The following is a 16428-nucleotide window of genomic DNA, read 5'->3' as shown; positions in this document are numbered from 1 at the left end:
CCGCTGTCTTCTTTGGTGGGTAGAAACGAGACAAGAAAGCTTTTGTGACATCATCCCATGTCTTCAAGGAATTGGGCTTCACTTCTTTGTCTAGCCATTCCAAAGATCTTCCTATGAGAGAGAAAGGGAACAACTTAAGGCGGATAAACTCTTGAGAAACTCCATTGACATTGATAGTGTTGCAATATTTTTCAAACTCCTTAAGATGGTTCAATGGGCTCTCGTTCTTTGCCCCACTATATTGTCTCCTCTCAATTAGGGTGATCATTTCCGGCCTAATTTAAAAATCACTTGCCGGTGTTGTAGGTGGAGCTATGCCGCACTCATACCTATAAGCACCGGGCACTCCAAGTTCTTTCAAGGCAACTCTTGAATTACTTCCTATGGCTAGGAATCTAAGCACACAAAACTCAAAGAAAATGTTAGTAGCACGGCTACAAGTGTAGCCTAAAGTGTAAAATCTTTTTGTATTTTGCAAATAAAGTGGAATAGACTCAACAACAACATGCATTCAAAGCACCATTCCCCGGCAACGGCGCCATTTTGATGGGAAGGAGAACGGTAGGTCGTTGGGCTACCACCCCACCCAATCAAACAAAATTTGTAACTTAACAAACCCCTATTTAGTGTAGTGGTAAGTCAAGGTCGAACCCAAAGGAATGGAGGTCAAATGCACGATGCCTAAGTTAAGCTATTCCGAAGTCTAGTAGGGGTTTATGGTAGAAACTAAGGCTAAGCTAGGCGATGCAAAAGGCTTGTACTAAATGAATGCTAAGGCACTAGGGGAATGGATCCACATGCATCAACGATGAAGGTCAATAAACTTGGGGAATTAACCAATCAAGTCAAGCAATGTGAGGGAAAACCGAAATTGCAACCAAGAGAGTACATCAAGCTATTCTCCTAGAGGTCTAATTAGCGTCAACTACATCAAACACTAGCTAGGAAACATCACAAGATATCTCAATCAAGTAAATGTAAGCCACAAATCAATGGTCCGTATCAATGTGAACTCACAATGCAATCTAGTGTGAATAACAAGGGTGATCAAGCCTAATCAAGCACACACATGCACAAAATCAATCAACCAATTTAATCACATCATCAACTCAATCAATTTCCCCCAAATTAATCTCAATTCATCATCAATACGTGCTTCACCACTACCCTAGCAAATAAACTACTCACAATCCATAAAGAGCAACAAAATCAAAGCTAAACTAATCATCATTCCCAAATTCATCAATTGAAATCAAATTGAAACCAACAAATTCAATCAAATCAATCAAACTATCAATCAACCAAATCAAACAACAATACTCATGAAATCAAACATTGAATTGCATTAAAGAGTAAAGAATTCTTACAAACTTGATAGAAATCAAATCAAATGAAACAATCTTCAATCATCAATCATCAAACCCACACTTTCTCTCTCTAAAAATGCTAAGAACCAATGTTTTCTCTCTCTAAGATCTAATCTAATCCTTACTAATGAAGATCTAATCTTCTCTCTATATATGGAAAGAAATAACTAACAATCCCCAAGAGGAGGTTGGGAAAGACGTCCAAAAATAGACCCACGTTGGTGCGGGCGCTCGAAGGAGAGAGAATGGTGCGCACGGGAGCACACCCAGGCATGTACGCCCGCACACACCTGATGTGCGGCCGCACACGACAGATGTGCGGCCGCACACTCCTCTAGTGCGCCCGCACAACCCTGGGTCTTTCCCCCTTCTTCTCTTCGTCCTAGCTCAAGCAGTGCACACATCCTAGGTGATGATGATGGAGGACAAAGTAGGCAGAAACTTTCTTGAATTTCTTGAAAAGTATAAGCCATGAGGAAGGCATATACAAAGCCTTGAAGCTTGCCCCTTGGATCCACCTTTGACTTGAAGCTTCTTGCACCATCTCTAGGCATGAAAACAATGAAAGCTCATAGAGAGGAAACTCGGGAATTCTTGGACAATCAATTACCACCTACAAACAAAGGATAAAAAGCAAGTAAAAGGGAAAAATAGCAAGTAAACTAGAAAAAGCATGAAATAGAGAAACTAACTACAAAAATCATAAAATGAAGAAAACAAGAATAAAACTAAGCAAAACTGAAGAAAATAGAGATAAAATGAAATAGAAATCATCCCAAAAGGAACCAAATGAGTGCCATAAATGTCAGTCATCATTTTCCCCTCCCATGGATTATATGATTTATGTTTGAGTGTATTGTCTCATTCAAGCTTGCGGGAGGGTATTCTATCATGTTTGGTGGAATGTTGATTCTTATGTGTTATGCACCTTTGTATATGCTTTTCCATGTTTCTTATATTTTGAAAAACTCTAAAAAGATTTTTGTTTCTATCAAGGCAAATTTGCAATGTGTTTTGTTTTGTTCTTGCTTTGGACATAATAACATTTGGACTTGTATAATTGAATGCTTTTCTTCCTAAATGGTAATGGTGTGCACGGTTTGAGAGTACGCTTGGTTGATTCTAGGATAAAGCATGCTAAGGTAGTTGTTTAGAACTAGTGGGAACATGAAGCCGGATTCTACTTGTTTGTGGCATGTTTGGTAGTTGCTTCCTATAGTCGATTTGACGCCAATAGTGAGTTTTTGCTACATCCGTGTGAGTTCTTTGTTTTTCTAGCCTTCTACCTATACTTGCATGAGCGGCATGGATCCTTGACTTCTTGCAAACCTAATCTTGAAACTTGAATCATAGAACTTGAATCCGAGACCGAACCATTTGGGGAGGAAAAAGGCACCTTTTTCGGGGTGGTATTTTTCTTTTTTAGGATAGTTTTATTCATTTTTGATATTTTTGGGTTTACATTTTCCTTCTTGCAACCATTTGAGCCTTATCCCTTCTTTTCAAGCCACATCTTTAGATCTTTGGCCTTTTGTTTCATTTTTCTTTCTTTCTTGGTTTTTGTGAAGCAATTGATCATTCTTGATAGAGTTTGTGGTGGAGAAGTTGAAATGTTTGGTTCTTATGAAAGCAAGTTTGTGTTTTATCTTCTTTGTGAATAATGGCAAATGGGTATGAGTAAAAGCCGTCCTATATTATAAAAGGCATGGACAAATAAGTGCAAAATCGAAAAAGCCGTCCAAAGTTAAAAGAGGCGAGGACAAAGCACTACTAAAAAAAAGAAAAAAAAAAGTGAAAAATGAAAAATTCAAAAATATTTTGATGTGAGTATTCTCCCTTTTTGAGCATTGAGGACAATGCTCCATTTAAGCTTGGGGGGAAGCGTTCCCACGCTTTTTGTGTATATGTTTGTGGTTTATAGCTTTGAATAAGCTTGGGGGTGGGAGTATTTTTGTTTGGATTGGTGTCTACTTGATTGTGATTCTAAGAAAGGCGTCCTCTTTGCTTCACTTTTAGGAAAACCACCAAATTTCAAATTTTTAGCCTACCTTCACCCTTATTGCCTTACGTTACAACCTTGGGGAAAGACCTTTTGACCTAAATGGTTGAGTCACTCATCGGTGGAGAGGAATGTGAGTTATAGGAATAGGGAGAGGGAATGCAAAAGTCAAGATGTCGAGTAGCCTAAAAATTCTCTTTTTCCGGTTCCTTCGTGGAATCAATGGGATGCTCATTAGAGGTCGATTTGAAGCTATTAGGAAGAACGCGGTAAGATCGTTTGGGATGAAAGTGGATTGTGAAAGCTAGTTCCTATGCTTAGCATATTTATGTTTCAATCAACCTTGGGTATCTTGGAACGTGCACTCCCTTACTTATTTAGAAAGATTTGCATCCACTTGTATTTGTACATTTGCAAAAAGTCCTTTCATGAACATTTGTTTGCTTTTATTGTATTTTGTTTTCTTTTTCATGCTTTGCCTTGTTTGTATTATTATGAGAGTTATGGGTCAAACTCTTAGGATACCCTTACGAGACCTCACTCGTCCTCATAGGCGACTTTGGGGTTTAAAGGGCTTGTTGTAGCTAAAAACAACCGTGATTCCTACGACAGTGAGTTAGTGTATATTCTCATCTCGTCTCTTCTCTAGTTTGTTTTAATTAGCTCGTCATTTTCACTCCCTTGGTTTTGTTTTGCTCGAGGACGAGCAAAAGGTAAGCTTGGGGGTATTTGATGTGTGTCATAAATGGCACACATTTGATGTGCATTTAAGTCCTTTTTGTCCTCTTTTCATTGCTTTCTTGCTTAATAAATGCTCGGTTTTATGCTTTCTCTCTTTTTTCTACCTTTCTATGGTTTTCTAGTATTTTCTCTTTTATTTCTTTTATTTTCGTTATTTTAGTTGTTTTTTCTTTATTTTAGATTTTATAGATTTAGTTTTATTTTATTTTAGTTTATTTGATTTTATTTTCATTTCATTTTCCTTACTTCATTTTATTTTCATTTTATTATTTTTCCTTCTTTTATTATTTTCATTTTCATTTTCATTTTATTTATTTTACTTTATTTGTCGGTTTTAGTTTTATTTCACTTTATTTTATCTCTCGGTTTTATGTGTGTTTGTAGGTGTTTGTTCCAAGTCCAAATTGGTGCTAGCTACTGCATACATGGGTCTTCGTCACCATCATGGTGATGATGGTGATGGTGTTGACAGTAGGCAGGAAATACAGCTCTCCCTCACTCCATCTCCCCTGTTCCCGCACTATTCCCGCACACCATTACCTCACTTCTCTTCCCCTGCTTTCCCCTGCTCCTCTAACTCCTCGCAACAACAACAGCTTTGCTGCTCCTCACTCCCTCACCTCGCAACTCCAACTGCAGCAACGCATCACTAGCCACTCCTCCACACACGCAGCCTCACAAGCAGCCACCGCAGCCCCTGCTCTGCCGCAACCACCAGCCACACAAAGCAGTCCTTGCTGCCCATTAATCGCGCCGTCATATCAGCCACCAAATCACCACCGCACCTCCCATGGCAGCAGCTCCGATTCCACCCGCAACAACCAGCCACCTCACGCAGCCCTGCTCCACTCCAATTCAGCCACCTCTTCACGCAACAACAACAATTGCAGCAACCTCCATTTGCGCCACCAATTCAAGCAACAACAGTAGCTATTTCTGGCAGCAGCTGCAACCTCTAGCGACGCCTACCTCACCTCCAGCACACCACCGCAGCAGCAAGCTTCCCAAACCTCAATAAGTGCGGCCGCACTCGCAGCCCCTGCGGCCGCACACAGCTGGGTCTAATTTGTGCGTGTCAAGGAAGCTTAATTGTTGGCCGTTGATTGATGATGATGACGGTTGTGATGAAGGTTGATTGATGATGATGAGTTGCGTGAGACGGTGAGAAGCAAGGGATCATTTCCCCTTGAATGTGTAGCAACCGATTTATTTTCTTTTTATTATTCCTTTGATTTTATTTTCCCTTTTAATTCTTGTATTTTTCTTTTCCATTTTCTTTTCTTATTTTTATTTTCTTTTCTTTTCTTTCCTTTTCTTTTCCTTTTATTTTATTTTCTTTTCTCTTTTATTTTCTTTTACTCTTTGTATTTATAAATACCCATTTTTGGGTAGAGGGAGATTAAGCTTAGATTTTTAGATCATTTTCCTAGCTTAGTTGAGAGCTTCTCTCTCTAGTTTAGGGTTAATTTTAGGAGTAGATTTTAGAGAGAGAAAGTGAGGAATTTCAATGGTGATTGAGAGATTGAAGATTCAAATGTGACAATTGTATTGGAGATCTACTCTATCATCAAAGAGCATTTCTAACTCTATCCCATTTATTGCTTTGTTTAATATTCATTGTTTGGATTGTTGATTTTGATTGGATTTTGATGAATTGATGATTGATTTTGGTTATTCATGTTTGTATTGGTAGAATTGATGATAATGCTTGAGTAGTTGTTCGGTTAGGGATTTGGTGAAGCTTATGATGTAATGAATTGATGTAAATTGGGGATAATTGATGGAGTTGATGATGTGATTAAACTTGGTTAATTGATCATGTGCATGTGTGTGATTAATTAGAGAGTAGCTAACTTTGATTATTGCACTAGATTGCATTGTAAGTTCACATTGATACAGACCATTGATTTGTGGCTTGCATTTACACGATTGAGGTGTCTTGTGATGTTTCCTAGCTAGAGTTTATCGTAGTTAACGCTAGTTAGACCTCTAGGAGAATAGCTTGACATGCTCTTTTGGTTGCATGATTGATTTTCCCTCACATTGCTTGACTTAGTCGACTTTCCATTCCAATTTGCATTGCTCATTGCTATAATAAGTGAATCCTAATCCCTAGCTCTTATATTTGGTTGGTTTCCTCGTTTTAGTAGTTGTTAGAGCCACCTTTTATCTTTAGTCTTCGACCTAGCTTAGGCATATAATTGGAAGCACTTAGGCATTACCGTTCCTTTGGGTTCGACCCTTGACTTACCTCTATACTTGTATTTGGGTTTGTTGAGTGTTTATAAATTTTGTTTGGCTTAGGGAGAATTAGCCCAACGACCTAGTTTTGCCCACGTCACCAATAAACTATACCCGATAATAATTAGGCTTAAGTCCGTGCTTAAAACTCAATAATGACGGATTTAGGAGCGTCTAGGTTAAAATAAAAAGCTGCCGCAGAAAATGTCGCACGCAACTCACAAAAATCGCGCTCACCAATCGCGCGCAACTTATTTAGTTGCGCGCGGCAACCCGCGCAACTTCTGGAGATGTGCTCGCAAAAGATTCAGAATATAAAAATATTAGAAAATCGAATCTTACCATAGAGCTGCGCGCAAGACAAATAGTTGCGCAAATCGAAAAAACGTCCCTTATTGTGTTGAATCGCGGTGAGGCTCGCTTGTCAGGGGTTAAGGTTTGGCCTGATGTCGCGATGGAGGAAAGGGGAATGTCAGGGTTAAGGGGGAAGTGGTCAGCCGACGGTGAGGATGTAGGTCACCGGTCGTACCGTCACCGTCGGTGCCGCGCATGTAAGTTTGGGGGAGGGGAGAGGAGGTGGCTGGGTGCAAATCGAAAAAATGTCTAATTGTTACAAATAAGTTTAGGGGGTGTTAATTTTAAACAAGACATTACCTGTTACCATCAATTAATCAATTAAAAAAAAAACGCCCCCCCTTATAAACCCCAAACCCTAGCTACCTCATCATTTCTACTTTGGGCAACGACTAAACTCGAAGCCCAAAACAACTAATTCGTCGCCCAAAGTTTTGGGCGACAAATTGGGCCTAGACATGGGTTCGACACCCAAAGGTCGAAGCCTATTATATATTGGGCGAAGACTTTTTATTTCGTTGCACAATGGTTTTTTGTGCGACGAACTAGTTGGTTGCCTTTGCGCTGCCTATTTCGTCGCCCATAATATTTTGGGCGACGAACAAGTTCGTTGCCCTATCTTTGATTCTTTGGGCGACAAAGTGTTTTTCGTTGCCTATAGTAGTTTGGGCAACGAACCTATTCGACGCCCATCTTTGTGCCCATACGTGCTACCTCGTTGCCCATAGTACTTTGTGCAACGAAGTTACTCGTTGCCCATATTTGTCGGCATCATACAATGCTTTGTTTATGTGTTTTTTTATATATATATTTTTTATACTGGTATAACCTATTAAAATTCAAATTTATCTGAATAATGACTAAATGAAATAATTTATTTTATAAATAACATACTAAGAAATGTGCAAATTATAAGGTAATCCCACTTTGTCAACTTTCAACAAGATACATGATCCTTTAAAAATTAAATAACAGAAACATAACACTATTTACAGACTTAATTCAATCGGCCCCTTCTTAATGCTGCTCATATATTTCACCTTCAATAGTTGCGTTCATCCATCTTTCATTGCTAGCCCATGTTATTCCTATGTAAGTGAAACATAAGTTAGTAACATAAAAATAATTATTGAGAGAATCCTAAATTTTCACAAATGCAAACTTCATATAGACTTTATTACACAAAAGTATTAAAACTGATACATTCGAAAATATATACTGGTTATTTTCCCGGCCTCATACTACTGCAAATTTTTGTTTGAAAACAACTAACAATTTGACAAAACTAACTACATTCATAAAACGAACAACCCATCAGAAACAATTTCAGTTTATGTACTATGAACCATTTCAATTTATGTACTATGAACAATTTATAGAGTGAAATAAAAAAAATGTGTTGGAAGAGAAAAGAGTATATATATAAGCCATAGTGGGGAGTTTTAGAATAATAGCATACTAGCAGGTATTACCTTATCTTGTCTTATTACGTTTTATTTTTATTTTTTTAACAGGAGTCTTATTAAGTTATTAGTCATGAACTACTACGCAAAAACAAGTCACTTGGATCTTTAAACTTAAGAAAATGGGGTGGAAAAAAGTCACCACACACTAGTCAGTAGTCACAAGACTGAGATAACAGTATAAAATAAAATGCTAGCAATTCAAAACCCTAATTCTAAAGCCTTACACCAAGCTAATCATAGTCACACTTTATATAAAGCAAAAGGATGATTTAATGCCTCAACTATATATTCTTATATTCTTCTGTACAGTTAACATGACAATCCTCTTTAGTTTGAACAATCACATGCAAGTCACTTTGTAGGATGGAGAACTAACTAAATGTCATTTGATAAGGACGGTTCAGCAACAACACGGAACTTATGCAGGAACGAAGATTCAGATATGTCCTGATGTTTTGTTTCAGGGCAAGTTATTATCAGATATGCATAACCTTAAACGATTAACGAAACAAGCCTAGTTTAGAGGAGATAGAAACTTCAAAATATTCTTTAGGTGATATATGTAAAACCATAACGAACAAAAAAAATTGGAAAAATACAATGACAGACTAGTATTCATATCAGGAAAGAACTCTAAAGGTACTTAAAACAGCATCTCTACTAAGCTTATGTAATCTTCCTTAACCTAGCCTTAGCAGGCTAAATAGCCTAATTTAACACCAGGTGGTAAAGGACTGGTGGTAGTTGCTTCTGATGGACTGATCCTATAAGCTTCCTGGGTGAATACGAAGAAGCCATAGTGGGAAGTTTTAGAATAATATATTATATACTTACATGACCAATAGAGTACATGTTATCATCTCTCTCCTCCGAGCGCCCGCACTTACGAGGGTCTATTTTTGGGCGTCATTACCGACCTCCTCTTTGTATATATAGTTATTTCTACCTATTTTTAGAAAGAAGTTTTTAGATTGAATTTGATAGTTAGTTTTTGGGAGAATTTTAGAGAGAGAAACTCAAGAACTTTAGAGAGAGAAACTCATGATTTTTGGTGATTGCTCAAGGATTCCTCATTGTATTTGATCTTTAGATCAAAGTTTTGTACGGATTTTCTTCTTGATTTCAATACAAGTTTGATTCTAGTTGATTTCATTAGTTTTCCATGTTATTGATGATTGATTTGGTTATTGATTGAATTTTGATTGATTTTGATTGATTGTTGGTTTAATCTTTGATTTCAATTATGCTGATGATGAAATTGATGATTGTTGTATTTTTGATCTTAATTCCTATGGCTAGTGAATAGTTTCCTAGCTAGGGAAATGGTGAAGCATGTATGGATAATGGATTAGTGTAATTTGGGGATAATTGATAGAGTTGATGGTATGATTAAATTTGGTTGATATTTCATGTGCATGTGTGTGATTAATTGAGGTTTGGCCATCTTTGATTAATACACTAGATTGCATTGTAAGCTTGCTATGATACGGACCATTAATTAGTAAACTTGCAATTTCACGATTGAGGTGCTTTGTGACGTTCCCTAGGTAGTGTTTAGCGTAGTTGACGCTAGTTAGACCTCTAGGTGAACCATCTTAGTATGCTCTTTTGGATACATGATGATCTTCCTTCATATCACATGACTTAGTCGGTTTGACCTCCCAAATTACCGTTTCCATTACAATTGCATGTGGATCTATTGCTCTAGTGTCTTTAGATTGATTTCATATAAGCTTTTGCATCGCCTAGTTTAGCCTTAGTTTCTACCATAAACCCCTTCTTGACTTCGAAATAGCTTGATTTAGGCATCGTGCATTTGATCTCCATTCCCTTGGGTTCGACCTTGACTTACCACTACGCTGAATAGGGGTTTGTTAAGTTACAAATTTTGTTTGATAGGGTGGGGTGGTAGCCCAACGACCTACCGTTCTCCTTCCCATCACTTTTGAACCTGAATCCATCTTAGCCCAATTCCTGTCAAGAATGAAGTAAAGTCAAAGTCATAAACATAACTTTTGCAGCATATATTAGAAAAACTAATAAGTTATAGCACATACAATGACTTGAGGGGACAAAATTCTTTCACCCAATTGCTACAATCACATATGAATTCATCTGCCTTTTCACCAACCACGCGTCGAAGCTCATCCATGAAATTTATTTTAATCTTTTCTTCAGAATTAGGATTCCACATTCTATTAACATATTTCTTACCCCTAGTTGGCCCACGCCTCTTATGATCAGGAAATTTTAGTGCTTGTTCAAGCCTTCGTTTCTCTCGATATGTCAACCTAGTCTCTCTAGTTTGTTCACTAGTTGTTGCTTTTGCATCATGTTGTTGCTCCTCATTTATTTGTTGTTGATACTACACATTTTGTTGTTGTTCCTACCCCACAATCTGTTGTTGCTGTTGTTCACTTTGTTCTTGTTGCTGCTGCACATTCGGTTGATATTGCCGCTCTGTATTCTGATGTTGTTGTTGCGCATCATCCACCTGCTTCTCATCCACCTGCTGCTCATTCAGTTGTTTCCCTGCATTATATTTGACAATTGCCTTGTCTTACGCAACTGCGATGCACACTGTTGTACTTGCTGAATTGCCATTTCACTGTAATAATTTCTTTTCCACGATATTAGTAAATTAAAATAAGCATTAAAGAATTGTTGATAAAATAACAGCAGTTTGCTTATTAGCATTAACACTTTATGAATACAATAATAATCAACAATCTATATATAAAATAAAATCAATCAAGAAACTAATATATGTGATAACCCTTATTTTATAAATACATCAAAATAGCGCCTAAAAATACCACAATCTCCGCGGCTGCTTGATGCCTACAATGATATTAAAACAATAAATTTATTAAAATAGACAAACATGAGGTCAAGTGCCACATTTACTCCTTTTAGTTTAGATAACACCAATTACCAAGAACTAAGAGGGAAAATCTGTAGAACTATCGCTGTCATATTCTACATCATCAAGATCCTCATCTAACTCATGTACACTAGAGCTTGTGTCCAGATCATCTTCATCATCCTCTTCACTTTCTTCATCCTGCTCATCGTCATTATCCATGTCAGCATTATTAGTAGCTTCTAAGATGACCTTTGCGTCAACCAACTCGGGTTCAAAATCATCTCTAACCATATTGATTTCCTCATCACTCAATGCAGCGAACTCTTCAAGGTTAGTTGCTCCTTCTTCAACAATATTCCATATAGATTCATCTTGTTTAGTGTCTTCATCATTTGGGAAATCAAAAAAGTTACGAGGATTAGCTTTAATTACAGATTTCCAATGTCTTTCATCATGAGAAGAGACATAGAAAACTTGTTCAATCTGAGAAGCTAATGCAAAAGGCTCATTTGTTTGCAATGTACGAGAAACATTGACAAGTATAGACCCAAATTTGTCCTTTTTTTATCCCCCTTCCTTCACTAAATACATCAAACCACTTACACTTGAATAATACCACTTTAGGACTTGTTCGGTTTTCTAAGGCATCATACTCTAGCACAATAACCTCTTCCAAATTCCCGTAAAAGTCCTTCCCTCCACTCTCTGCATCCCTTTTCACAATAACGCCACTATTTTGAGTTTTACGATGTCTTTGCCGCTTCTTAGTGTGAAATCTAAACCCATTAATAACATATCCATCAAAAGTCACAATACTCTTCATTGGTCCTCGTGCTAGGCACAACAATTCTTCTGTAACTCTATCATCCTTATCATCCCAAAGTTGTGTAATCTATTTTTCAATGTAAATAAAAAAGAAAAAAATAAATGTGCATGCTAAAATTTGATGTATTACACATCATAAATATATGAATAACACACTATCTTACTCTATTCTCAAACCACTGGCAGAATTCAACGTCTTGATGACCTACACTGTTCTCATATTCACTATTAAACAAAACAAAAGTTATTAAGAAACATTTTGTTTGCTTAATTATACATTTATAATTTCACAAACTTAATCAAAGAAAGGTTGTGCTTCATCACAGTTCTGCAAAACATATAATTGAGCTTTTCTCCGGTCTTCAATACTCAATTGCTTTAAATTTGGCTTTCCTAGTGGCTTGCCAGTGGTATAAAACACTGCAAGACTATGAAGTCGTGGATAGTTTATGTCCTCATTTCGATCTAAACGATTGAATTGTGTCTCAATCTTAGAAAGATATCTAGCACAAAATGCCAAAAATTCTTTCTGAACATACCCTTCAGCAATTGATCCTTCTGGGTGAGCTTTGTTTCTTACAAATGACTTAAATGTCCGCATTGCTCTAAAAATGAAGATTATAATTAGTTTAATAACAATCACTTTTACATTTACATATTGAGAAAAAAAAGTATACTTTACCTTTCAAATCTCTACATCCAACGATAATGCACAGGCCCAGCCAATTTTGCTTCTGTAGCTAAATGTATGGGAAGATGAATCATGACATCAAAGAAAGCTGGAACAAAGATACGTTCCAACTTGCATAATGTGATTGCTATGTTTGCTTCCATTCGTTCTAAGTCGACTACTTTTAAGGTCTTGGCACATAGTTGCTTGAAAAACAAACTAAGCTCTCTTAAAGGTTCTAAAACCTTTTCATCTAAGACACCTTGAAAGGCCGGGGTAAGCAAATCTTGCATGAAAACGTGAAAATCATGAGTTTTCATTCCAATGATTTTTCCATCATGCAAAGAAGCACATCGAGAAATATTAGATGAATAACCATCCGGGAATGCCAATTTCGATAAAAATGTGACTATTTTCCTCCTTTCATTTAAGGTCAGGTTGAAAGGGGCTCGTGGAATTTCATATTTGTCCCCTACACTCTTTGGTCGAAGATCATCATGTATTTTAATGGCTTCTAAATCCAACCGAGCATTTAAGGAGTCTTTTTTTTTTCCAGGTAAGTCAAGCAATGTGCCTAATATATTTTCACAAACATTTTTTTCCACATGCATTACATCCAAGTTATGACGAACTAGCAGATGTCTCCAATATGGCAATAGGAAAAAAACACTTATTTTTTTCCACTGGTGAACAATATATCTTTCGCCTCTTTTACGTTTTCCTTTATCATCTTTCCCAAACTCCACATTAGGGTATCCATGTAGCTGCTCCAAAGCATCGTTCCCCGATAATGGATTAGGTGGTGGACGCCTTTCAAATTTTTTACCAAAGAGCCTCTTATTAAGTCTCCATTTATGATCTGGTTTTAAAAACACACGATGACACATATAACACCATTTGTGGCCATTTTTCAACCATTTAGAATTCGTGTCTTTGTGGCAATTAGGGCAAGCCATGGCCCCTTTAGTGCTCCAGCCAGACAGATTAGCATATGCCCAAAAATCACTAATTGTCCACATTAACACAGCTCGCATATTAAATGTCTCCTTAGTGTGTGCATCAAAAGTTTGTACCCCACTCTCCCATAATTCCTTCAACTCATCTATTAGAGGTTGTAGAAATACATCTATGTCATTACCAGGAGATTTAGGACCGGGAATTAATAATGACAACATCATGTTGTCACTTTTCATGCACATCTAGGGAGGTAAATTATAAGGTACTAACATCACAGGCCATATGCTATATCTACTACTCATGTTTGCCCCTGGATTAAACCCATCACTACTAGCTAAAGCCAAGCGTACATTACGTGCATCAGCAGAAAATTCAGGATATAGCTCATCTAAAGACTTCCACGATTTCGAATCTCTAGGGTGTCTCATAATGCCGTCATCATCATCACCCGAATGTTCTTTCTTATACCACTTCATATGCATTGCTAGCTTGGAGCACATGAACATCCTTTGGAGCCTTGGAATAAGTGGAAAATGATGTAATACTAATTGAGGTACTCGTGTTTTTCTCTTGACACCCACAACCTCATCTGAATTCTCATCATCTTCACATACATCCTGCTTCCATCTAGGTGCTGAGCACTTAGGACAATTAACTTCATTTGCATACTCTTTTCGAAATAAAACACAATGGTTGACACATGCATCAATCTTAACATAGTCTAAGCCTAGCGCTTTTGTATATTTTTTTGCTTCATAGGAGCTTGAAGGCAAATTATTATCATAATTAAATGCCCTATGTAACGCATTCAATAACATTGAAAAAGACTTGTCACTCCAGTTGTTACTAACTTTAATGTGCAACAATGATATAGTAAACTCCAATCTCTTATATGTTTTACACCCTGGATACAAATCAGCCTCCATATCCTCCATTAATTTTTGGAGGAACATAGGTGTTTCACTAGTGCCATTATTTGATTCTAAATTTGTAGTTCTCTCATTTTCATTAATATATGTAGAGTTTATAGAATTCCACGCATTTGTTGCATCAAAAACAAACGGGGCCATGTCATCAAAAGGCATTTCATCATTCTCATTATCTGAAACCTCCTCTGTATATTGTTCTTCATTATTATCAATTTGCTCTACACTCTCTCCGTGACTCACCCATGGGTTGTAAGTATGATCGATGCCATATACTAGTAAGTGACATTGCATATTTTTAAGATTTTGAGACAAAACCAGCCGACAGTTAAGACAAGGACATTTCAGCATTATTTCGCTACTTTTCCCCCTAAAAGCATATTGTAGAAATTCATTAACACCAGCTATGTACTCCGGTTTTTGTCTATCGTTTACACCATTATGATTCATCCAACTTCGATCCATATTCATTCTTAAACACAATAAAAAGAAAAGGTTACAAATAAGAAAATTATAATGATTTATTTAGCAGATTTATGTGTAAATATGAATTTATATATGATGTATTAAATTAAAAAAGAATTAAAAGCGGGAAAATGAAAAAAGTATGGAGGAGAATGAACTATTTTACATATAACAAAATTATGTTAATTCTGTATAAACTACAGTTACATGGTATCCTATACATGTAGAATTAGTTTAAAAGAAAGTAAGCAGATTAACGTGATTTCAATTCTAGATTTTCTAATGTAAGGAATAAATTTAGATGGTTAAACTAATTAAATAACAATATTGATATATTGTATAAGATAAAAAGAAGGATGGAATTGGTACTAGAAAGAATTTTTTACCACTTAATTGCTTTAAATATGCTTCAATATTTTAAAACTAAATTGTCAATAATAAGATGTAGATTCCTTGGTACTAATCTCGTGGGATGTTGTAGATGACATTATTTGATTAAGCTCTTTTATCAAACAAAACAAAAAGTTACTTGTCATCAGTTAAGAATCTATTAGATCAAACCTAAGCTAACAAAAAGTTACTTATTTTAAATAAAGGTTATGCATATCCTTATATCTAAGCTCTAATTTATGATTATCCCTGACAACAACAATATACAACTACTACTCTGTATTGTATTTTTTGTTGGCATAACGACTAACATGAAAAAATAGCCTTCTATATCATATTATAATGCAAAATATCATACATGCATGCAAAGATATATTGAAAAATTCTTTCTCAAAAACAAGTAGTACTTCATAAATTAACAGTTAGACCATATAATTAAATGGTTCTACGACACTCTGATTCTCAATTTCCCAATTAAAACAGGTCAAACACTCTAAATTACCAAGAAATAAAATCATATACTACCTTTAATTGCTCCAAAATACCAATCAGTAATTGATTTGATATAAATCAAATGCCCCAAATTAGTAAGTATCGATTAACATAAAATCAAACTCCAATTAAATTATCAACCAACAATTGAATTGCGATCAATCAATTCAAACAAAATAATATGTTCCAAACTACCATCAATTGAATTTGTGAAGTAGTAAAACCAAATTTAACAAAAAAAATTAAAAAATAAAATAAAAGATAGGGTCGAATTACCTAGGAAAAAGAAGGTGACGCTGCCGTCGCTACTACTAGTATAAGACGCTTGAGGCTGCCGGAAAAACCCAGTCGGAGTGATCACCGTAATCGCAAAAGTGCGGGGGTCTTTGATGGCAGATGTAAGGGGTAAGATTTGTGAGATGGTTTAATAGCTTAAAAAAATTGATTTTAATAATTGAGTATTTGAGGGGAAGAAGGAATATAAGGTGGGGTGGGAGTAGAAAACTGAATTAGAGTTCTTTTTTTAAAAAGAAACCGCGAGATAACCCTACCAGTACTAATCTAAACGTGGGAATTTTGCAAAACAAAAACAAAATTTCCGCCTTTTTTTTAGATTTTGGGCAACGATAAAATTTTAATATTTCGTCGCCTTATCAGGTCTGGGGCAAG

The 16428-nt window shown here is 36.3% G+C and overlaps 1 protein-coding gene across 1 annotated transcript; it reads right to left on the bottom strand.

Annotated features, from left to right (window-relative positions):
- Positions 1-13728: 13728 nt before the first annotated feature.
- On the bottom strand, positions 13729-14883 carry LOC145604064 (uncharacterized). The gene has a single exon (XM_081660015.1). The coding sequence runs from the start codon at positions 14881-14883 to the stop codon at positions 13729-13731; it is 1155 nt and encodes a 384-aa protein (XP_081516141.1).
- Positions 14884-16428: the final 1545 nt, after the last annotated feature.

Source organism: Chenopodium album, chromosome 22 (genome assembly GCF_948465745.1).
Source record: "Chenopodium album chromosome 22, dcCheAlbu1.1, whole genome shotgun sequence".
NCBI classification, from domain to species: domain Eukaryota; kingdom Viridiplantae; phylum Streptophyta; class Magnoliopsida; order Caryophyllales; family Amaranthaceae; genus Chenopodium; species Chenopodium album.
This window is presented reverse-complemented; position numbering and strand designations above follow the sequence as displayed.

Coding starts and splice junctions, on each gene's coding strand:
- LOC145604064 (XM_081660015.1), bottom strand. CDS start 14,883: ATGAATATGGATCGAAGTTGGATGAATCATAATGGTGTAAACGATAGA.